This window comes from Penaeus vannamei, chromosome 33 (assembly GCF_042767895.1).
Source record: "Penaeus vannamei isolate JL-2024 chromosome 33, ASM4276789v1, whole genome shotgun sequence".
NCBI classification, from domain to species: Eukaryota; Metazoa; Arthropoda; class Malacostraca; order Decapoda; family Penaeidae; genus Penaeus; species Penaeus vannamei.
Genome location: NC_091581.1, coordinates 20,596,030 through 20,621,029, shown reverse-complemented (window position 1 = coordinate 20,621,029; position 25,000 = coordinate 20,596,030). Strand labels below are relative to the sequence as shown.

The 25,000-nt window shown below is 37.7% G+C and overlaps 4 protein-coding genes across 4 annotated transcripts in view; 2 read left to right on the top strand and 2 right to left on the bottom strand.

Moving 5' to 3' along the window:
* Nucleotides 1-9,919: 9,919 nt before the first annotated feature.
* Nucleotides 9,920-11,005, top strand: LOC138867895 (uncharacterized). The gene is made up of 3 exons (XM_070144960.1): nucleotides 9,920-10,118; nucleotides 10,238-10,406; nucleotides 10,571-11,005. The coding sequence occupies exons 1-3, from the start codon at nucleotides 9,925-9,927 to the stop codon at nucleotides 10,934-10,936; spliced, it is 729 nt and encodes a 242-aa protein (XP_070001061.1). The 5' UTR covers nucleotides 9,920-9,924; the 3' UTR covers nucleotides 10,937-11,005.
* A 3,047-nt stretch (nucleotides 11,006-14,052) lies between these two features.
* LOC113800700 (uncharacterized) lies at nucleotides 14,053-17,432 on the bottom strand. The gene is made up of 5 exons (XM_070145263.1): nucleotides 17,410-17,432; nucleotides 15,397-15,506; nucleotides 15,035-15,099; nucleotides 14,710-14,856; nucleotides 14,053-14,539 (listed from the first exon to the last, which is right to left on the bottom strand). The coding sequence occupies exons 1-5, from the start codon at nucleotides 17,430-17,432 to the stop codon at nucleotides 14,162-14,164; spliced, it is 723 nt and encodes a 240-aa protein (XP_070001364.1). The 3' UTR covers nucleotides 14,053-14,161.
* A 987-nt stretch (nucleotides 17,433-18,419) lies between these two features.
* LOC113800711 (uncharacterized) lies at nucleotides 18,420-19,566 on the top strand. The gene is made up of 3 exons (XM_027351514.2): nucleotides 18,420-18,645; nucleotides 18,761-18,929; nucleotides 19,133-19,566. Exons 1-3 carry the CDS (start codon nucleotides 18,452-18,454, stop codon nucleotides 19,496-19,498), a joined length of 729 nt encoding a protein of 242 aa, XP_027207315.2. The 5' UTR covers nucleotides 18,420-18,451; the 3' UTR covers nucleotides 19,499-19,566.
* Nucleotides 19,567-24,579: 5,013 nt separating this feature from the next.
* LOC113800623 (uncharacterized) overlaps nucleotides 24,580-25,000 on the bottom strand; it is a 3,627-nt gene continuing 3,206 nt past the window's right edge. The window contains exon 5 of the mRNA XM_070145261.1: nucleotides 24,580-25,000. This exon is cut by the window's right edge and continues 63 nt beyond it. Within this exon, the coding sequence (XP_070001362.1) occupies nucleotides 24,686-25,000 (315 nt within the window). The 3' untranslated portion in view covers nucleotides 24,580-24,685.

Genomic DNA, 25,000 nt, shown 5'->3' with positions numbered 1-25,000 from the left:
GAAATAATAAAAAAGAACAATGATAATGTCCTTTTTATTGTATGGGGCCGCTATTCCTGACTAATCAATAACTATAATAATAATAATAATAATAATGATTATAAAGATAATAGTAATAATCATTATCATGATGATTTTATAATGATATTAATTATAATAATGATTATGATAATAGTAATAATTATGACAATGATTATAATAATAATGATAATGATATTAGTGAAAATAATTACAAAAATATTGATAAAAATAAAGTAATATTAATGATGATGATGATAATGATAATAATGATAAAAATAAAATAATATTAATAATGATGATAATAATGCTAACAATAATGATAATGATAATAAAGGTAACAATAATGATAATGATAAAAATGATGATAGTAATAATGATAACGATAATAATGATAAAAATAAAATAATACTAATAATGATGATAATAAATATAATAATGATAATGATAAAAATAAAATAATATTAATAATGATGATAATAATGATAATAAAGATAATGATAATGATAACACTAATGATAATGATAATATGATAATGACAAAATAATAACAGCAATAATAAAAATTATGGTAATGATAATAGTAATGTTAACGATAATGATAATAATGATAATGATACTAAAAATAATAATGGCATAAAAATAATAATTATTATAATGATAATAATAATGATAATGATAATAACAATGATAATGGTAATAATAATGATCATGATAATAATAATGATAATAATAATAATAATAATATCAATAATAATAATAATAATGAGGATGATGATAATATTATAACAATAATAATAATGATGATGATGATAATAATATAACAACAATAATAATAATGATAATAATAATAATCATTATTATCATTTTTACTGTAATTATCATGATTATCATTTTTACTGTTATTATCATGATTATCATTTTTACTGTTATTATCATGATTATAATTTTTACTGTTATTATCATTATTATAAAGATAGTAAAAAATATAATAATAGCAATGATAATAATAATATTATTATGATAAATGAATGAATAGATAAAAACAAGTGAAAAATGGTTACAGTTGGTGCACAAAGGCTGGAAATAAAATACACGTTGGCTGATCCTTGGAAACATAAATCAGTAGTAATGGGCCGACTGAAGGATGAGATATACTCGGACCCCTTTTTAAGACCCCGTCTGCTACTGCACTACAGGCTAAATAACAATCATGACAATAGGAATGATACTAAATGAACAAAATGATACTAACAAATTGACACTTATAATTATCATAAATACGACCTTTAAAATTTAAGAACAGTGATAATGGTGATGATACGTTAGCTTTTCCATACAATATATAATGTACATGAAGATCATGTAATGAGGAAATTACAAACAGAATAGACAACGAGAAAAAAGGTAAATGCATCAGAGAGCCAAAGGGATAACCAGAAGAGAAAGAAACGAATAAAACAAAAGCAAAAGTTTGTCTTCTTTCTCTAACTCTATAGTTCTTTCTTTATCTCTCTGTCTGATTGTATTACTTTCTCCATCCGCCGCTTTCTTTCTTTTAAATTTGTGTCTGCAGAGCTGGTAGTTACAAGCAACTGATTGTGTAATAAAAGAGAGTCGGAAAATGGAAAGTTGATTATCACTGGGATTTCCCTTTTCAGTTGCTTAAGAGAGCTTTTTAAACCTACTTAGTAAATTCTTCAATGGGAAGAAAAAATCAGTAATAAATCTAGGCAGATAATACTCATCTATCCTGACTAGAAGCTTATCAAATGGAAATGAAACCTCGATTCTAAACCTTTACTTCATTGCAGTTATGTCCATTCATAAGCAAGGTTTTCGGAGAAATCTGCATCTGTATAGTCAAAGCCAGTATTTGTTGTTTTGTGTAGATGGGGCAACAGCTTCTCCTTCATATCATTTTTGCCCCAAGTGACATGAAGGCGACGACGCTATATGAGAAGTGGCAATTGCCAGATATGAATCTCAGTCTCAACAGGCGTCGAGTGAGGCGCCATAGATCACTTCTTAGAGAGGGATAGGTTTTATGGCTCTTTAAAATGTCGAAAAATGATCACACTGTTGACTGCTACACACATACATATGTAAATATGTATACTGTTTACCACGGGTGACATTGCGGGAATGACTGCTTATTATTATCATCATTAAATAACTTAATAACATCATTGAATATGAAATTCCCTAACATGAATGTTAGGGAATTTCAGATTAATACCAAACAACAACGGCATATTTTGAGGGGGAGAAATTATGTATACATATATAGATGGACACACACACACACACATATATATCTATATCTATCTATCTATGTATGTATAGATAGATAGATAGATATGTATGTGTGTGTGTAATTTTTCTTGGTCTACATATGATTAGAAAAAAAAAGAAAAAAATCCTCATGGCGACGGTGTGCAACGTATCCTGATCCAAATTTGACTTCTTGGTAAAGTTAGGCTCATGTGACATAATCGCTTTTGAAACGTCGACGCCCAAACTTGAGAGGGAATTACAGCAAGTGAGTGCCAGGTAAGTAGGGGAAACGAGTGCCAGGCAAGTAAGGATACTGAGTGCCAGATAAGTAAAGCAAGAGAGTGCCAGGTAACTAAGACAAGTGAGTAAGGCAAATGAGTGCCAGGTAAGTAAACCAAATGAGAGCCAAGTAAGTAAGGCAAATGAATGCCAGGTAAGTAAAGCAAGTGAGTGCTAGGTAAGTAATGCAAGTGAGTGCCAGGTAAGTAAGGCAAATGCGTACTAGATAAGTAGGGCAATTAAATGCCAGATAAGGAAGGCCAGTAACCTCCAGATATATGATGTAGTTAGGGTGCCAGGAAAGCAAGGTAAGTGAGCACCAGGTGTTTTAAACAAGTTGCGTCCGGCAATGAGACTGAGCAACGTAAGTGTGGCTGGGAAGTAAGCTGAATGCTAAGTAAGGTAAACCAGTACCAGGTAAGGTCGATGAGCAACAGGCAAAGTGAAATCTGTATAACCTAAGTAAGCAGGTAAGTCATATAATATAAGTGACCAGTAATCGTCAGAACGTCGGACAAGCGAGCCCCGAGTTCGTTAGGTAACATATATGCAAGATAAAGGAAGTATGTAAACGCCCGGTCAGCAAATTAAGCATGCGTCAGGTAAGAAAAGCCATCATCTAAAAAATGAAATGTGTGAGTGCTAGGTAAATAATTGGAATTCCAGGACAAATTAAGTGAACACCAGGTAAGTAGAGCATTTGAGCATACCTAAGGATGTGAACGGCATATATGTGACTTATGATTAAAGTAAATGAGTGCTAGGAAATTAAAGCGAATAGAAGAATGAATGCTAAGTATGTCACCCGAGTTCTAGGTAAAATACATGTATCCGTCTAGTCACCCCCGCCCGCACCCAATCTTTAGTTCAAATACGCATTTTCCAACCGTTTCCCTTTGCAGTCATAGCTCAGTAGTTAAACCAGTGCTTCCCATATACCGAGCCTTAACCCTAAGGGTGTCGCAGAACCTCGTGGAAATAAGAGCGTTTATCAGTTTGGAAGGCGTACACCGACGTTCTTAATAAGAATATGATATGGAGTATTCAAAATCTATTGAGGAATAGGGAAATAAAACTATTTTACTACTAAATATATTCGTTTCTTCATGGAAAAGAATGTAATTGCAAATACTATAAATACAGTGATGTTAGGAGCTATGGATGTGTTATAAGTCTGCGAAAGGTGGTTATCAATCACATTTTGGGTACTAGTTTATGTAATCATAGATACCCCGATCAAAATCTGATTTCTTAGGAAAGACTAATCGCTGCTGACGAAGCTGGAATTTGAGGAGGAATTAGATTAAATGAGTGCCAGGTTAGTAAGGGATGTGAGTGCCAGGTAAATAAGGTGCTAGGAAAGCTAACCAAAAAAGTCCTAGGTAGGTAAGGCAGTTGATAGCAAGGCAAGTAAAGCACGTGAGTGCCAGGTAAGTAAGGGTAGGCAGTGCTAGGTAAGGTAAGCAATTGCCAGGAAAGTAAGGTAAGTGAGCGCCAGGTAAGTAAGGCAAGTGAGTGCCAGATAAGTAAGGCAAGTGGGTGCCAGGTAAGTAAGGCAAATGAGTGCCAGGTAAATGAGGCAAGTGATTGCCAGGTAAATAAGGCAAATGAGTGCCAGGTAAATAAGGCAAATGAGTGCCAGGTAAGTAAGGCAATTGAATGCCAGGTAAGTAAGGCAAGTGAGTGCCAGGTGAATAAAGCATGTGAGTGTTAAATAAGTAAGGCATTTAAGTGCCAGGTGGGTAAGGTAGGGAAGTGGCAGATAAGTGAGGCAAGTGAGTGCCAGGTGGGTAGCATGTGAGGTGGTAGGTAAGTAAGGTAATTTAGTGCCAGTGAAGTAGGACAATTGAGTGCCAGGTAAGTAAGGCAAATGAGTGCCAGGTAAGCAAGGGAAATGAGTGCCAGATAAGTAAGCAAGTTAGTGCTACGTAAGTAAGGCAAGTGAGTGCCATGTAAGAAGGGCAAATAAATGCCAGAAAATGAAGGCAAGTGAGCGCCAGGTAAGTAAGGCAAGTGAGTGCTAGTTAAGTAAGACGAGGGAGGGTCAGGTAAGTAAATCAAGTGAATGTCAGGTAAATAAGGCAAGTGAGTTCCAGTTAAGTAGAGTAAATGAGTGCCTGCTAAGTCTAAGATCAGTGAGTGCCAGGTGAGTAAGGCAAGCGAGTCCCAAGTGAGTGCCAAGTAAATAAGGCAAGTGAGTACCAGTTACGTATGACAGGTGAGTGCCAGGTAAGAAAGGAAAGTGAGTGCCAGGTAAGCAAGGTAATTTAGTGCCAGGTAAGTAAGGCAAATGAGTGCCAGGGAAGTAAGGCATGTAAGTGCAAAATAAGTAAGGCAGGTGAGTCCCAGGTAAATAAGGCAAGTAAGTGCCAGACAAGTAAGGCAAGTGAGTGCCAGATAAGCAATGCATGTGAGTGCCAGGTAAGTAAGGCAAGTGAGTGCCAGGTAAGTAAGGCAAATGAGTGCCAGGTAAGTATGGCAGGTGAATGCCAGGTAAGTAAAGTGAGTGACAGGTAAGGTAATCTAGTGCCAGGGAAGTAGGACAATTGAGTGCCAGGTAAGTAAGGCAAGTGAGTGCCGGGTAAATAAGGCAGGTGAATGCCAGGTAATTAAGGCAATTGAAGGCCATGTAAGGCAATTGAGTGCCAGGTAAGCAAGGCATGTGAGTGCCAGGTAAGTAAGGCAATTGAGTGCCAGGTAAGTAGAGTAAATGAATGCCTGCTAAGTCTAAGATCAGTGAGTGCCAGTTGAGTAGGGCAAGCGAGTCCCAAGTGAGTGCCAGGTAAATAAGGCAAATGAGTACCAGTTAAGTATGGCAGGTGAGTGCCAGGTAAGAAAGGAAAGTGAGTGCCAGGTAAGCAAGGTAATTTAGTGCCAGGTAAGTAAGGCAAATGAGTGCCAGGGAAGTAAGGCATGTAAGTGTAAGTTCAAGATAAGTAAGGCAGGTGAGTCCCAGGTAAATAAGGCAAGTAAGTGCCAGACAAGTAAGGCAAGTGAGTGCCAGATAAGCAATGCATGTGAGTGCCAGGTAAGTAAGGCAAGTGAGTGCCAGGTAAGTAAGGCAAATGAGTGCCAGGTAAGTATGGCAGGTGAATGCCAGGTAAGTAAAGTGAGTGACAGGTAAGGTAATCTAGTGCCAGGGAAGTAGGACAATTGAATGCCAGGTAAGTAAGGCAAGTGAGTGCCGGGTAAATAAGGCAGGTGAATGCCAGGTAAGTAAGGCAAGTGAAGGCCATGTAAGGCAATTGAGTGCCAGGTAAGCAAGGCATGTGAGTGCCAGGTAAGTAAGGCAAGTAAGTGCCAGGGAAATAAGGCAGGTGAATGCCAGGTAAGCAAGGCAAGTGAGTGCCGGGTAAATAAGGCAGGTGAATGCCAGGTAAGTAAGGCAAGTGAAGGCCATGTAAGGCAACTGAGTGCCAGGTAAGCAAGGCATGTGAGTGCCAGGTAAGTAAGGCAAGTAAGTGCCAGGGAAATAAGGCAGGTGAATACCAGGTAAGCAAGGCAAGTGAGTGCCAGGTAAGCAAGACATGTGAGTGCCAGGTAAGTAAGGCAAGTGAGTGACAGGTAAGTAAGGTAATTTAGTGCCAGGGAAGCACGACAAATGAGTGGCAGGTAAGTAAGGTGAGCGTCAGATAGGGCAAGTGAGTGGCAGGTAAGTAAGGCAAGTGATTGATAGGTAAGTAAGGTAATTTAGTGCCAGGGAGGTACGACAATTAAGTGCCAAGTAAGTATGGAAGGTGAGTAACAGGTAAGTAAGGCAAGTAAGTGGCAGTCAAGTAAGTGACTGCCAGGTAAGTAAGGCAAGTGAATGTCAGGTAAGTAAGGCAAGTGAGTGCCAAGTAAATAAGACAATGAGTACTAGGTAGGTAAGGGAAGTGCAAGATAAATAAATCAAATGAATGCCAGATAAAGAAAGTAATTAGCCACAAGATAAATTGATTAAATATAGGGTCCCATCTATGGAAACGGGCGTTAGAAAAGTAAGGCAAGTGAGCTCTGGTTAAATAAGTAGCGACCAGTAATGATAGTGAGCAATCGAGTGCTGGTAAGTAGGGCAAATGAGTGCCAGATAAGTAAGGCAAGTGAATGCCAGTTAAGTAAAGCAAGTGAGTACCAGCTGGTACGTGAGTGCCAAATAAAGCAGGTGAGTGCCAGGTAAGGCAAGTGAGTGCCAAGTAATTAAGGCAAGTGAGCGCCAGGTAAGTAAGGCAAGTAAGTGTCAAGAAAGTAGGGTAAATGAGTGCCTGGTAAGTAAGGCAATTGAGTGCCAGGTAAATAAGGCAAGTGAGTGTCGGTATGGTAAGACAGGTGAGTGCCAGAAAATCAAGGCAAGGGAGTCCCAAAAGAGTGCCAGGTAAGTAAGGCAAGTGACTGCCCGGTAATTAAAGCAAGTGTGTTTCAAATAAGCAAAGTTAGGGAGTGCCAGGTAAGTAAGGCAAGTGGTGCTAGGTAAGTAAGGCAGGTGGATACCAGGTAAGTAAGGCAGGCGAATATCAGGTAAGTAAGGCAAATAAGAGCCAGGTAAGTAAGATAAGTGAGTGCTAGGTAAGTAAGGCAAGTGAGTGCCAAGTAAGAAGGCCAAGTGGGTACCAGGTAAGGCAAGTGAGTGCCAAGGTAAGTAAGGCAGGTGAGTACTATGTAGGGAATTGAGTGCCATGTAAGTAAGGCAAATAAATGCCAGACAAGGAAGGTAAATAGCCGCCAGATATATTTAGTAAATAAAAGGTCCTAGGTAAGGAAAAGGGCGCCAGAAAAGTGAGGCAAGTGAACTCTAGATAAATAAGTAGCGTCCAGTGGCTGGGAAGTGAACTGAACGCAGTTTAAGGTAAAAGTGAGCACCTGGTAAGTTATATAATGTGAGTGATCGGGCAAGCGAGCCCAGAGTTAGTTACGCAACTTAAGCACTGTTGTTAAAGGTTCCTACATCAGCTCCACCTGCGAAAACATTTTTAAGACATAAATTACATTTAAAATCAATCTATTGGCGTTTGATAACATACAATAAAGAGGACGTGTCAGCATAACTCTCCCATTAAATTCATTTCCATTCAGGTCTTCGAACATCCTGAATCTCTCTCTTTCTCTCTCTTTACATACATACATGCATCTATATACATATGCATACACATATACACACACATACACACACGCACACACACATATACACACATATATACGCACATACACACATATAAACACACACATACATACGCACGTACACATACACACACACACACACATATATATATACACACATTTGTATGTATATATAAATAGCTATGCATGTGTCTACACACACATACAAACACTAATACACACACAGTACATATACATGTATATATAGACACATACATAATTACACACACACACACACACACACACACACACACACACACACACATATATATATATATATATATATATATATATATATATATATATACATATATATATATATACAGCCAACAACAAAAGCGGTGACGCCTCGCTAGACCTGGCTCGTAGAGATCATGCCCTTCTTGAAATGAGGCCCACGTTAAAACAACTAGGACATAGTTAGGATGGTTCGAATGTGAGGAGGAGGGAAGTGACGGAAATCAAGCAAAGTGTAATAATGACTGAAATATATATGGAGAGAGAGGGGGGGACCGCTTTTTTCCTGTTTGTTAATTTGATGGGTATATGGATCGAGACTTCCCTTAAGAAATAAGTTATCGTATATCAATTCGAAAATTATTATCATAAAATCTTTTCACATCGTTTTATTTTAATTCCTTATCAAATTTTCTACATATAAAAATCTTAAATAGCGTGGGAACTGACTATTCATATTAACAATCGTCAGACGGAAACATCCTTCGTTTGCATTATCCCACGGCCGTATATTAATATTTCCTCTGCATTATCCGGATCAGCTACTCTCTCTCGCTCCTCCGTCTTATATCACCTGGATACGCTATTTAGATTATAATAAACTTTTGATATGTTATTTGGAAAATAAAATAATACTCATGGCAATATTTTATACGCCATTATGTTTTTCAAATGTTTACAATTATTTCATTACCAAAAATAACGAAGCGCTGAAACGACAAATAAGGCATAAGAATAGATAGCGTCAAGGATAAGGGAATATTCCCTTAGCCTTGAGTAGAGTGGAGCTAGCGTGAGCCGGGAAGACGGTCTAAACACTGTCACCCAATAATTTGACACTAAAAAAATATGTTAATAATGTTTCGCAGAACCTACATCCTACTATATACCCCACCATCATTATATTAATGAACTATTTTTTAATCTCAAACTTTAAACATATAAATATAAATACTTTCTATATGCATATGATTGCGAGGGGCGGAGCCAAGTGGTCCCTCGTACTCAAGCTAACCCCAGCCAAACCGTGCTTCGTGATTCAAACCACGAGTTAGTGGTTCGTAGGAGGCACCTAAACGAAATAAAAGGAAAACAAGGGATTTGCTACCTAAGCCTTTACATATCGTTACCCTCGAAATTTTTGGCCAAAACCATTTATTAATTTTTGGTAGGTCAAGAGGCGCAATTTGAGACGGTGCATTATTCGCACCCACTAATATTATTCATAGTGTGTGTGTGAGAGAGAAGGGAGAGGGGGGTGAGGACACACCTACATATATATGTGCGTGTGTGTGTACACACGTACACACACATATATCATATTCATATGAATATATATGTATATACATACACACAGTCCTCTCTCTGTATGAATACATACACACACACACACATATATAAATGCATATACAGTATTACAGAATGCATATACAGTATGGGTACATAAATATATACACATTGGAGTGTTTCTCTTTATGCATATATGTGTTTCAGCATACATATCAATACATATGCACACACACAAACGCATATATAAACACACGCATACACACACATATACACATATATTTCTTTCTTTGCGTGTGTATGTGTGTCCAAGTGTTCTGCTTTAGGGGAAAAACAGATCACAGCTGTAGATATTGAAGTATTCTTATTTCTTTTTCATACGAAAGAATTTGCCTAGGTGATGTTATTTCAGAAGCTGCAGTCTCTGCAAATATCAGATATATATTGAATGGTAAGAGAGCTCGAGGGACAGTCGGCGGTACTATCAGGTGAGTCCACTGGTGCATGTTTTTCTTTTTTTCTTTTATATATGTATGCTTAGATATAATTAATAAAAATATATCTTCATTAGTATACGTAAACGTATAAGCGTCATAATAATTTCAAATGTACTTTTTATTATGACAATTTCAATCGCATTTTTTTTTTCTATTCTACTCTTTCATGTGACCATATTTGTGCAGACGAAACAATGTTGAGGATCGTAAGCCTGGCGGTGACTTTGGCCGTGTGCGTGGCACGACCCAACCAATGGGACGACCAGCTTGGGCTCTTCCCTGCCGACGGCGGAGACTCTCAGCCCATCTTGCCTCGCGCCGTCGCCAACCCTACCACGCCCAACCAGATACTCGACGCAGTGCTCGAAGGAGCTATCGCATACATGGAGTAATACTTTATTTGTAGTGCTCTTTTGGTGTTTCTTTTTTCTATTTCATTGTTATCATTCCTTATCATATTGTATACTGATTTCATGGGTCTTCTTCCTAACTGTTGTCCTTCAACAGAGCACTAGGATGGTGTGGATCCAAAAACGTGCAGAACGGAGAGTCAAACCTTCCCTTCCAAGTCAACTCTGACGGAAGCAGTTCCGAGAACTTCAGCATCACTAAGGCCAACGTGACTGGACTCTGCTCCCTGCGCCGCTCCAAGTCCGCTTCCTTCAACGCCGACCAGGTATGAGGTCAAATGAAAAGAAAGGTTTATGAAATGAGTTAAAGGCATTAACTAAACTCATTAACTTCAGAGTTTTGAAAGGAAATCCATGATAAGAATGATATTCTATTTTTTAAAGTTAAGTATATGTATGATTATGAGTGATCTATTATGTCTTTTTACAGAGTGTGCTCTCCGGTTCGGTTGTCGTGGAAAACGCTCGTGCCAACGCCGACTACACGGTAACCTTTGCCGGTGTTGGAGAAGCTCCAGCCCAGACTGTTTCTGGTCAGGTTGTAGAGCGTGTGGACAAGCTGTTCGCAGATATCCAGATCAACTTGGACAACCTTGTGCCTCAGAACATCGCCAGCTACACCGCAAGATCGGGTCACGACCTGCTTGAAAGTGCAAGCAACTTGGACGGCAACAATATGAAGGACGTTCACAGCGCCGGCTTCAGGAAGGCTTTGCGAGAGATCCTGGAGAAAACCATGGCTTCCAACGTGAAGGTGCAGATTAACAAGTCCATCCAGGATATGAAGAATGCTTAAAACTCAAGAATGATGCTGAAGAAACTTGTGAGTGTATGGAGAGACAAATAAAGTATTGCAATCATGAAATTTGTCTACCACATTTATGAATCTACATACGAAAAATGCGTGGTTTTACACATTGAGGCTTTATAGACCAGTAAATATGTGAAGAGATAAACGTGCAATCATAAACCTCGCTTAGTTCTCCTTTTCCCCCAAAGGGAAAATGTTATGATTTGGCTTATTCATTTTGCTTATATTTCAGTATCACTAGGATCTAGAACACATGCAAAGACATAATCCAAAAGTTGGTTTTGGTTAAATGGATATCTTTAATCTACTTGAATATATATATATATATATATATATATATATATATATATATATATATATATATATATTTGTGAGTATATTCATACATAAATAAGTATATATAAACAATCTCTCACACACATAGGCACGTGTATATACACGATATATACATAAATATATGTATGTATATGTATATATATATATATGAATATATGTATGTATGCATGTATATGGATGTGTATATGTCTGCGTCTGCGTCTGCGTCAGCGTGTGCGTGTGCAGATGAATATGCCCGCCTATCAGAATAGGCATTTATCACAAGCCTTTACACTTCATATAATGCATTTGGTATGGACTCAAGTATGTCTGAGTCTGAAACATCAACACACAATAACAATTATGTTTTGAATTTGTTACACACTTTAGTGATTCAAATCCCATCGGAATATTATTCTACACAGAAGCCAAATCGTTATGTAAACTTAAACATCTTGCTTCACTATAATCAGTTATAGCAGTACATTTCTCACACAAGCCAGCACATCATACCACTGTCCGCACTTAGGCCTTTGGGGACCCATAAAACCAAGAGGGAGGGGTCGACGGTCAGCCTGAACATTATCGTAAGAACGTGTAGCTAGGCTTTATGCTGCGTCCGGAACTCCTCGTCTTGCTCGTCCAGGCAACTTGTCCAAGAGCAGCAGGACAACGATGCCGCGTTTGGAACCTCCAAGACCCTCGCTGCCCAGAATGCAACCAGCTCGAATGTAAACATTCACTCATTTATCATACCGGTATCTTTATTTTACACGCTGCATAGGTTTTGTAACTTCTTTGAAGGCCATAAAATTATCAATCAATACCTTGTGGTTGCCTGCAACTTCCAATGTTTACATAGAAAAGCTATTGCCATCTCCAGCTCGCCCACCTTCACAGGAGGGCGAGATGGACGAGATGGACAACTTGTCCAGGACGGGAAAGTAGAGGTTCCGAACGGTGAAGACATCTTGTCCAACTGGTCTGGACGAGCAGGGCAAGGAGTTTCGAACGCAGCATTGCAATCAGACACACGGTGCCCAGGATCATGGCATCTATGCAGCTTGCTAATAAGTAAGATTGTCCCGTGCCCAGCGGCAAGATGGCCCACTGGCATAACGAGAGGAAGTAATAATCTGAAAACCCTGCCATACTACTATCCCGCCAGTCTTGTGACCATAGGCAAACAAACATATAAGTTATAAGGATAAGTTATATGCGAAGCTGAACCTCGCCCGGGCTATGGGGGAGCCCGGCCTGTACCGACTAATGTCGACTCGATCACCGTGTGTCAGGAAGTGCTGACGCTACAGAGCTTAGTCCTTACCCACCGTGGTGCCCAGCCACAGCAGTAACCTCCGAGCGACAATTGCAACTTCTCGCGCCTGGGCGGGGCGCGAACCGCCGACCCCTCGGATGAGAGGCCGATACGTTACCACTGTACTAGCCTGGAGGCTAATATACAAGTGGCACAAGTAAACATAAATGTAAAAATAGTCTCGTGCAAAATGACCGGTCGAGAAAGATAACTATGAAGTACATGAGGTCACGAGGTTAGAGGAAAATAACTCAGGTCCCAACCCAGCATAGCAAGTACCCTTAGTGATAAATAGGTGAACACGAGTGCTCATGTGTACGTAAATTACGATCCTTTGCATTCATGTTTTCAGGTTTCACTTTCGAATAAAGGGGTATTCAAAACCAGTCAAATACAACTCTTGTATTGTGAAGATATTTATTCTCATTCACACTTTTCTACATTTGTCAACATGAATACGGTTCAGCTCCCTCCCGTGTTTCCTGCCGGTTTGTGAGTTTCGATGGAAAACCTTTTGGCATCTACCCAACGGACTTGATTTGGCTCTCTCATGTATTTGTCTTTCCAAGCCTGAAAAAATGATAACACAAAATCCATTTCTTTTAATTGATGATGTAAGTCCCACATTGTTTAGAAACCATTACTTGTAAAAATAAATTTCATGTATTTCTCAGGTAGTCTTTAATGTTCCATTTCAACGAATTTTTGAAGCTCTTTCGTATATATGTATATATTTATATGTATATTCATATATACATGTACACACATGTATGTTTGCATATATTTATATTAATTTATATTTCACGTATTTATATATACACATGAATGTATGGACATATATATGTATATCCATAAATACACTTATATACGAGACTGCTTAGCGCATTTTTCATTCAAGGAGCGCACAAATCACATTAAGTGCACTCTTTTTTATACACTTCCTGAGAAAGTTAATAAAAAGAGAAAAAATTGGGCCTAATATACCTATACCTAAAGTTTACATGAACGTTCATAATGTTCGCGATCACAAAGGTAAAAGGAATTCTTTCTGATGCTAAGAAAGGAAAACGATCTTATAAATCTATTCGATATATGAAGAGCGCTTATATATATGTATATATATGTACATACATAGATATATGTACGTATATATATATATATATATATATATATATATATATATATATATATATATATATATATATATATATGTATATATATGTTTATATATATGAATATAGATACATCACACATACATGTATGCGTATATATATATATATATATATATATATATATATATATATATATATATATATGTGTGTGTGTGTGTGTGTGTGTGTGTGTGTGTGTGTGTGTGTGTGTGTGTGTGGTGTGTGTGTGTGTGTGTGTGTAAATGCGTGTAAGTCTATGCGAGTGACTAGTTCCCTAGATCACTTTTTAAGAAATAAGAAATCCTAAAAACAACAGGTTGAAATGCAATAAATTTTAATCACAAGTAAGTGTACATCATCGAGACAGGTAAAAGAGACTTCTATTTCCCCGAAGTGGAAGGTGAACAATATTGCTTAAAACAATTTTTAGCCTAAGAAGAGCCACCCGAAGGTGATGGTAGAGCCAGTGGGGAGCGTGAGCGTGGTGGTGAAGCACCTGGGAATGAAACACAGCAGGATGCAGCGGGTGAAGGTGACGCTCACTTGACGACGGTCTTGAACACTGTCATTCTGTTCTTCAGTGACCAGTTTGTAAACGGGAAGGTCGCCACAGAAGTTGGCAAGATCCGAGCCGATCTCCTCCTCAGGATTGTCAAGGGAAACAGCGGAAACTCTGACGTCAGACTCAACCCTCATGCCATCATCCTGATGACCTTTGATGAAAGCTACTTGTTGCTCGAAAGATTTAACCAGTCGCCTCACGTAACACGCCTCCTGGGACACCACTCGAGATGCTGCTAGACCCTGCGAAGTGAATAAATATTTATATATTTATGGTTATTTCCCCAGACCATTAAATACTGAATTTATACAGTTGAACAAACTGAAGAATTTATCATGCATTATCAGTTCAAGAAAACAATAACGTAAAGTTTATCATGGTATCCAGTGATGACCTGACAAGTATTACTTACCACACTATAATCCTCCAGTGTTTCCACGTCATCGAAGTCGTCGGATTCAGGCATGTGGAAGTGAATTTTCATGGCAAGGCGGTCTACATCCACTTTCATGCAGCTGTTTTCAGCGGCGCTGTTTCCCTTGTAACATATTTGGTAATCCTGCCAAGAAAAACAGTCATGTTTTGTAATGTTAAGTATGTTTCATATGAGAGAGAAACTGAAATGTATATGTGACATGAAAGGTAATATATATATATATATATATATATATATATATATATATATATATATATATATATATATATATTTAACTTGCATATCAACAGTGTTTTCATACCTGAACCTCAGCCAGGGAGAAGCCTAAGAGGCAGGAGAACATCAGCCAAGTGAACATTGTGTGATCTAGAAGGAAATATAACTAATTAAGTGGTATGAAATAGACAGATCTTGAAATACATCCATTTCATAAACCCTGAACCTATTCAGTAATCTTAGTGCGAAACATCCCGCTTTAGAGTTTCCACGAAATAATGAGATAAAATAACGAAGGGGATTATTATAGGTACGGGAATAAAAAAAATATAATAATCCATTATAAGAGTACGCATTTATACTACATAAAAATATGTTGTAAGAATTATACCATAGCACATTGGACGGATTATGAGACAGGTAAGAGGTATGAGAATCGTTACTCACCAAGGATAGCTACCACTGGTGATGTGAAATCGTCCGCGAAGTTTATATATCCCTCAGAATGCCGTACGACCTTTGGAAATGAAGAACTCCTGTTCCTACTAAAGCACCACCTGTGAAAACATTTTTACGCTATGTTTTCCATTCAAAATTTGTCCATCGGCAAAAAATCTTCAATTTCAGCTGATGATAGATACTTATGACTAAAAGAGATTCTGCTTCAAATGAAATATCGTATTAGAACATATTTTTTATGCGTTCATTTCGAATCCGTTAATTTCATCTGATTTGATCATATGTAGATTTATAAGAAAGCAAACAGAGGATGTGTCAGCATTCATCTCCAAAGAAATGAAACATTCTTCTGCATAGATTTCAATTCCATTCAAGTTTTCTGAGCTTCATTAAATATGAATGTGTGTATTCATGCTTGTACATATATATATATATATATATATATATATATATATATATATATATATATATATATATATATATATATATATATACATGTATATGCATGTAAATGTATAAATATATATACATATGTATGAATTTATGTGTATAGATATGAATATATATTTATATGTATACATATATATGAATGTATATATATATATATATATATATATATATATATATATATATATATATATATATATACATATACATGTAGATATACAGTATATATGTATATATGTATATATATCCATGTATATATTGTATAAATATATATACATGCATAAATGCATATACACACGCACACACGCACACACACACACACACACACACACACACACACACACACACACACACACACACACACACACATATATATATATATATATATATATATATATATATATATATATATATATATATTACATAAGCATGTATTTGCGTATCCCCATTACATACGTAAATACACAAGCCCGCAAACACACACACACACACACACACACACACACACACACATATATATATGTATATATATATATATATATATATATATATATATATATATATATATATATATATATATATATATATATTTATATGAATATATTTATATATGTAAATATATGTGTGGATATGTATATATACATATATTTGTATATATTCAGTATAAATATGTATATATTTGTACATATACATATATATGCGTGTGTGTGTCTCTGTTTCCATATATATGTATATATACATTTATATATGTATACACACATATATTCATATGTATATATATATATATATATATATATATATATACACATACATATACCATATATGCATGTATGTGCTTATCCTTATGCATTCATATATATACACATGCATACCTAGAAACACACATATGTGTATATATGTGTGTGCGCGTGTGTTCGTCCTATCTCGACGTGATGGTTCGGACAGAGGAATGGGATGGTTCGGTTTTACATTGACATGTTCATTTTCAATGAAACTATGAAACTACATTGATGCATTTTTTGTGGAATATGAATAATGTTCTAATGTATTACTGTAAACAATATATTCAGCAGGTTAATTTAGTCTCCAGTACGATAATAAAGAAATATTGACCGCTTGATATCTGAAACAACAGAGCACTGTTTTTTGTCGTGATATGTGTGACTGTGTGCATGCATTTGCACACGCGCGCGCGTGTGGTTTGAAAGAGAGGCGGGAGGAAGAGAGAAAAGTTGAGGCGGAAAGTGAAAGACAGAGAGAGGGGGGGGGGAGAAAAGGGGAAGGAGAGAAAGATAGAGGTGAGTGGGCGAGTGGCAGATAGATTGAGAGAAAGAATTAGAAAAGTAAGTGAGAGGAGGAGTTAAGAAAAAGAGAAAAGGAGAAGGAAGGAGAGAGAAAGAGAGAGGGGGGGGGGGGGGAGATCGTGAAACAAGAAAACAATACTTTTAATTACTAGGAGCGTGTTAATCCATAATGAAGAGGTTTTATTAAATCATAGATGATTATGAGCAGTAATATCATCATTTCATTCAATTATGATTTTTTGGCACTGACGAATCAACTTTCTCTTCAAACATCATCCCATATGTAGAACAGCAATTAATGGCGTCTCCTCAAGCCTCGCGCAAGAGGTTTAGATAATTAGTTTTGTTGTTTTGGGAATTCTTTCTTAATCTAATACCAAATTGCCATGATAATGTTGACTTCGCTACCTACCATACTTGCTCAGAGCTTACTATGTAAATCTAAAATATAGCAAGCGATTGCTGGAAAAATACCTAAACTCGCCTACATAGAAAAAAAAAATCCCAGTATGTGCATAATTCCGATCATCCGACTGTCCGCATGATCTCCACTTTCCCATATATGTGTATATAATATATATATACATATACATACACATTCATACATGCATACATACACGTATGTATATATATGTGCGCGCGTGTATGTGTACAGTATATATGAATATGTATATATATATGCCCACCGATATAAGTATGTGTATAAGCACATACATTCCATTTATTTTTATTTATATAGACATACATACAGATACATCCATGAATAAATGGACTGAAAAATATATACGTGTGTACATATACATACACACATACATGCATACATATATACGTATATATTCATTTCTCTTTTCTGTTTTGGGAAAAAAAAATATCTGCTTTAATTAACGTGCATTCGTATTACATCATTCGCGATGTATTCATAGCTGTGGATATTGAAAAAGCCTTTCATAATATTTCTATTTCATTTTCACACTAGATTTTCTTTCCGAAAGAATTTTGCCTTCCTAATGTCACTTCAGAAACTGCAATCTCAGCAAATATCAGATATATATTGGATGGTAAGAGAGCTCAAGGGACAGTCGACGGTACCATCAGGAGAGTCCCCTCGTGTATTGCAAGTGTGCGCACTCGTTTTTATACTTTGATTTATAGACAAATGAATTAACAGTTGTACAAATGAATATTGTATATGCGTACATATACATCCCTAATCATCATAACAATTGTACTCTTAATTCTGTTTATTTGTTTTTTATTCTTTCTATTGAAATCCTATTTGTGCAGACGTAAAAATGTTGAGGATCGTAAGCCTGGCAGTGACTTTGGCCGTGTGCGTGGCACGACCCAACCAATGGGACGACCAGCTTGGGCTCTTCCCTGCCGACGGCGGAGACTCTCAGCCCATCTTGCCTCGCGCCGTCGCCAACCCTACCACGCCCAACCAGATACTCGACGCAGTGCTCGAAGGAGCTATCGCATACATGGAGTAATGTTTTATTGATAGTGACCTTTTGGTGTTATTTTTGTTTCACTGTTAGCATTCCTTATTATCATATATAGTGATCTCATTAGTCTTCTTCCTAACTGCTGTCCTTTAACAGAACGCTAGGATGGTGTGGATCCAAAAACGTGCAGAATGGAGAGTCAAGCCTGCCCTTCCAAGTCAACTCTGACGGAAGCAGCTCCGAGAACTTCAGCATCACTAAGGCCAACGTGACTGGACTCTGCTCCCTGCGCCGCTCCAAGTCCGCTTCCTTCAACGCCGACCAGGTATGAATGTCAAATGAAAAGAAAGATGTATGAAATAAGCTTAAAGGCATTACCTTATTTAACTCATTAACTTCAGAATTTTGAAAGGAAGTTTCATGATAATAATGATATTCTATTTCTTAGTGCTAAGTATATATTATCTCATTATTAGTAACCTACTTCAACATCTGATTATTAGTGACCTACATTATGTATTTTTACAGAGTGTGCTCTCCGGTTCGGTTGTCGTGGAAAACGCTCGTGCCAACGCCGACTACACGGTAACCTTTGCCGGTGTTGGAGAAGCTCCAGCCCAGACTGTTTCTGGTCAGGTTGTAGAGCGTGTGGACAAGCTGTTCGCAGATATCCAGATCAACTTGGACAACCTTGTGCCTCAGAACATCGCCAGCTACACCGCAAGATCGGGTCACGACCTGCTTGAAAGTGCAAGCAACTTGGACGGCAACGATATGAAGGACGTTCACAGCGCCGGCTTCAGGAAGGCTTTGCGAGAGATCCTGGAGAAAACCATGGCTTCCAACGTGAAGGTGCAGATTAACAAGTCCATCCAGGATATGAAGAATGCTTAAAACTCATGAATGATATTGAAGAGAATTGTGAGTGTACAGAGAGACAATATATAGCGATAAGAAACTCATTATTCCTTTGCCAATACCCTTAGAAAATATCCTTGAGATGTATCCATCTTAAAGAATCCTTGTTGGATCTAGGCAGTTTTATCCAGAGCCAATTTGAATATATGTTGGAGTTAGTAGCCCTATTTTAACATAATGCAACTTGGAAGAGTGAACTACTTCATGGCATTGTGTTTTATAGTTGTAGGGAAGTAAATCTAGTTTGGTTTCTAATTGCTTGAACTTGTCTCAGAAATCAAAAGTTCATGTTTTCCTAAAGGGACTTTTTCCATATTTTTACTTTATTTTTTTCTTTCCGTGTTTTCACGGCACATTGATTGAGAAAGATGTAAATATAAGGCTACAGCAATTTAATTCTCGGCAAAAGGCTATGCAGATGAAGTTGGTGAGTTAATCATCTTCATGATTTTTCAAATTGAAGTATTTTTACAAAAGAAAAAGAAAGAAAGAAAGAAAAAAAAAAGACTGAAAATCGTTGTCGCAAACGAAAAAAATTATTAAGAAATCTTAAATAATATAGCCAATTATCAAATGACATGTTTTACACCTATTTGAAAGCCAATGACTGCATACAAATCATAAAATGTATACATGCATATCTCTATCTTTCCGTTTCATTATACACGAGTACATGCATATAATATATATATATATATATATATATATATATATATATATATATATATATATATATATATATATATACGCACTTATCCATAAAAAACATATGTATACACACACGCATGCGCGCGCGCAAATGCATAGAAATATGCACACACATGTGTTAGACTGTATACACACACATATATACGAATTATATATATATAATATATGTATATATGTATCCGTATGTATGTACACACACACACACACACACACACACACACACACACACACACATATATATATAATTAAATAGGTTTATAAAAATGTATATATATAAATTTAAAAAAAAATTATAAATATGTATGATGAATATAAACGCACACACACACACACATATATATGCACACACAAACACATATATATGCGTATATGTGTGTGTGTTTGCATGTATGTATGTGTATATACATAATACTAAGGAGAAAAAGAGAAAGAAGAAAAGAAGTAGAATAAACAAACGCACCCAGATGCCAACATGGATGATACTCTCTCCTCTTCTCTAGAACAATAACGATAAGAAGAAGACAAGAAAAAAGAGGAGAGGAAGAAGAAGATGAAAAGGCAGAAGATGAAGACAGGGAGAAGTAGACAAACAAACAAACATGCATTATCCCCATACCCCAAACACACAATGGACAGAACTATTCACCCCCATGGGTACCCCCTACCCCTACATACCTGACATAGGTCAAACTATCTATCTAAGACCAGGTGTCACAGCAGGATCTCCACCACCCCTCACCCCCACCCCCTTACCTCACACACCCTGGACATAACCCCATACCTATTACCTACATGTATGACATGACTTCCGGAAGTATCATAATCGATTACTGAAAATCAATAACCGTGATTAATGAGGGAGAATACGTACACCCAAAAAATGTCCCCTTCTCTGCAAAACAATAATACTAAGGAGAATAAGAGAAAGAAGAACAACAAACAAACGTGCACCCAGTTACCAACATAGAGAGTGCCTCCTCCCTCCTTTCTAAAAAAAATAGAAGAAAAGGAAGAAGAGGAGATGAAGAAAAGGAAGATGAAGACAGGAAGTAGACAAACAAACAAACATGCATTATTCCCATTCCCCAAGCACTCATAGATGGCGCCCTATCTCATCCCGGAGAGGCGACGTGCATGGCAACTTGGTTATCATCGCTAACCTTATCAGCGACGAAGAAGATCGCAGTTTTTAGTTAACGCAGGAGATGGATGTAGGGTCCAAATATGATTTAAGCATGTCTGTTTGTGCTAGTTTGTATTTGGAGAAGGTATAAGGCACAGAACGATTTAATCACCCTTTTCCTTGGATTGTTTTCTTATTATTGGGATGCCTTAGCATTAAAGCTAAAACCTGCTTGGTAAGACACGATAGAAAGCTACATATAATTATCGGATCAATACCCATGATCGTTTTCGCATCTCTTAGAGAGGGGAGGGGATCCTCTTGTGCTACTTGTTTGTTTTTGCTACAAGTTCAGGCACGATGAATAGCTATGTGACCTAATTCACACCACAAATGGTCCCCTTTCGACCTGAGAAGGGGGGGGGGAATGGATCAATACCTTGACCTATACCAGCAGCTTGGTACATGTTTGTTTATTTGTCTCTTTGTATTCTCCCTCTTGTATGTTCAGACATGAGGAATAGCCATCATTATTTATTTTGAGACGAGGGAGGTGGAACACCCTCCATGTGTCTACTTCCTGTTATGACACGTCTGATACGTAGGTAAGGGGGTAAGGGGGCACCCAAGGGAGCTTCACAAGGTCATATACTGTGTTTGGGTGAGGGGAAGGCGAGAGGTGGGAGGGCGGTGGGAGTTGAAGGGGAGGGGTGGATCACCTGTAACACCTGTAACGGGGTACATGTTTGTTTGTCTGCTTCTTTTCGTCTTCCTTCAGGAGGGGGTGGGAGGGTGGTGGAACCTGTGACACTTGCTCTCAGGTCGATAATTATAGGGGTACCCATGGAGGTATGCAGTTCTGTCCATAGTGTGTTTGGGGTACGGGGACAATGCATGTTTGTTTGTTTGTTTGTCTACTTCTTTCTGATTTCACCTTCTTCCTTTTCTTCTTATTATTATTGTTCTAGAGAGGAGGAGGGGGTACCCTTCGGTGCATGTTTGTTTGTTCTTCTTTCTCTTATTCTCCTTATTATTACATTAGACCTATTTCCTGTTATGACACGTCAGGTACGTGGTCTTAGGTCGATAGTTTGACCCATGTTAGCTGGGTGCATATTTCTTTTCTTCTTCTTTCTCACTCCTTATTATTATTGCTTTGGAGAGGAGCGGGCACCCTTCGGGCGTGCGTGTTCTTCCTCATTAGTCACGGTTATTGATTATTGATTACCCGTAATCCATTGTGATAATTACTTCCGGAAGTCATTAGGTCACCTGTTATGACACGTCTGGTACATAGGGGGGTACCCATGGGGGTGTGTAGTTCTGTCCAAGGAACCACTACTTATGTCTAATATAAAACAAATTGATTTGTTATTCAAAAAAATAAAACTAATCAAACCATTATTATTATTTTTTTTTACATCATCATACTCTTTTGTTTCACTGCATAAAAAAACGTAATGCTAAAACTGTTACATCTATATCTTCATACAATGTCGGAGAAATACAGCACATTCTCACTGTTCACCGGAGTAATCGGGAAAGCGTTGAAAAGTTCATGATCCTTGATGTTCTCACTGCTTCCCCCGCATAGTGTGATGCTGCACACGGGTGCGCAGCATCACACTCCTTTGCATGCATAGACGTTTTCATTTTGTCTGTATAATTTTCTTTTATATTCGCATAAACACAAGCACAAGGTTTCCACATACAAGCAGATATTCTATAAGGATTTAATGTATGAAAATACATAAATTGTATACATGTATAGATATATATATTCATGTCCGTATTACATATAACATGTATATATACATATATATATATACACACACATATACAAATTTTCGGGGTACCCACTTTGAAGGTAGAGACTTGTTTATAATTTTCTTTATGAATCCTGAAAATTCCTAGTCTGAGAAAGATTATAGATCAGCCGGTCCTAGTCTACAATATTTTAACACAAACCAAATTTATCGTACTTGAGAAAGTGCAGAAAAAATTGATACTTTTTTACAGGTTAAGATACCGAATCAAAATTTCGATATCACATGCCAAAACATACTTGATTACTGGGGCATGGGAAGATGGTCAAAGTCAAAGACTAGGAAAAGCTTTACTTATAACGATGTAAACTCACTCAAGCACTTAATTGGCAATAAGTCGGTTTTTAATCAGGAGGGACCTTTATTTCTTCTTGGAGGCGAATTCATATGCGAAAAAGTGATAGCTCTCAAGTTTTCATCTTTTCTTCAGGTGAAAAACAAGTTTGATATGCATTTTAGAGCAGCAGCACTTTGTACTTGGTGGAATGTTACCTTTCATACAATAGTAGTTTCATTCAGTACCTTTCATTTTTTATCTACATCAAGTTTGCCAGAACACTGCATGATTTCAACTTGTGGTCGTGTCTGGCGGGCACAATGCAGCTGGTAATTTGTCTGGCATTGTCCATTCTGTACTCTCTCAGATGTGTTGAAGTATATAAACTTTATTTCAAGTGGTACTAATAATGTTGGATCCAGCCCAAATTTTTAGGCCCATTTTGGGCGTCTGGAAGTCCTAATACAGCTGGCAGTATGTCTGGCAAGGCTTACTTTATACTTGGTGGAATGTTACCTTTCATTCAAAAGTAGTTTCATTCAGTATCTTTCATGTTTCATACACATCAATTTTACCAGAGCAGAGGGGGCGGGTCACTTTTGGGCGTGTCTGGCAGGTAATTGGTCTGGCATTGTCTATTCCGTACTCTCTCAGATGTCTTAAAGTATATAAACTTTATTTCAGGTGGTATCAATAATGTTTAATCCAGCCTAAACTTTTAGGCCCGTTTTGGGCGTCTGACAGGCCTATTGCAGCAGAGATTGCGTCTGGCATGAAGCATTTTTTACCCAATGTGATATGTAAATTACCCTGAAATAAATTATGTGGTACCTATGTTTGATCTAGCTGATTTTTTTTTCTTTTTTTTCCCCTTTTGGGAGTCGCCAGGGGCCAAACGCAGCAGGGAGTCCCTGCCAGACGTTCAGTTCTTCATATGCCCTATCATTCTCTATATGATCCTGTACTCAGCAAATGGTACCAAGTTCGTCTGAGAAAACCTCCCTTGGCTGCCGGTCTATTTGTATAAGTATGTGTGTGTGTGGATCTGTGTATGTATGTATGTACGCGAGTTCCCACTTGCGCATATGACATACTAAAAAAAAATGTGCATAGAAAAACTTGAAATGCATTTACCTTTAATCAAAAGTGAGTGTACACCATCGAAACAGGTAAAAGAGCCGCCTATTTGCCCAAAGTGAAAGGAGAATAATGCTCCTTCAACAGTCATTTTAACCAAAGAAGAGCCACCCGAAGGTGATGGTGGAGCCAGTGGGGAGAGTGAGCGTGGTGGTGAAGCACCTGGGAATGAAACACAGCAGGATGCAGCGGGTGAAGGTGACGCTCACTTGACGACGGTCTTGAACACTGTCATTCTGTTCTTCAGTGACCAGTTTGTAAACGGGAAGGTCGCCACAGAAGTTGGCAAGATCCGAGCCGATCTCCTCCTCAGGATTGTCGAGGGAAACAGCGGAAACTCTGACGTCAGACTCAACCCTCATGCCATCATCCTGATGACCTTTGATGAAGGCTACTTGTTGCTCGAA

Bases quoted from the DNA above. Each gene is read 5' to 3' on its own strand.
- LOC138867895 (XM_070144960.1), top strand. From the start codon at position 9,925: ATGTTGAGGATCGTAAGCCTGGCGGTGACTTTGGCCGTGTGCGTGGCA. The intron at 10,119-10,237 runs GTAATACTTTAT...GTCCTTCAACAG, and splicing joins GGAGCTATCGCATACATGGA to AGCACTAGGATGGTGTGGAT. The intron at 10,407-10,570 runs GTATGAGGTCAA...GTCTTTTTACAG, and splicing joins CTTCCTTCAACGCCGACCAG to AGTGTGCTCTCCGGTTCGGT.
- LOC113800700 (XM_070145263.1), bottom strand. From the start codon at position 17,432: ATGTTTGAAGAGAAAGTTGATTC. The intron at 15,100-15,396 runs GTGAGTAACGAT...ATTTCCTTCTAG, and splicing joins ACCAGTGGTAGCTATCCTTG to ATCACACAATGTTCACTTGG. The intron at 14,857-15,034 runs GTATGAAAACAC...TTTTCTTGGCAG, and splicing joins TCTCCCTGGCTGAGGTTCAG to GATTACCAAATATGTTACAA.
- LOC113800711 (XM_027351514.2), top strand. From the start codon at position 18,452: ATGTTGAGGATCGTAAGCCTGGCAGTGACTTTGGCCGTGTGCGTGGCA. The intron at 18,646-18,760 runs GTAATGTTTTAT...GTCCTTTAACAG, and splicing joins GGAGCTATCGCATACATGGA to AACGCTAGGATGGTGTGGAT. The intron at 18,930-19,132 runs GTATGAATGTCA...GTATTTTTACAG, and splicing joins CTTCCTTCAACGCCGACCAG to AGTGTGCTCTCCGGTTCGGT.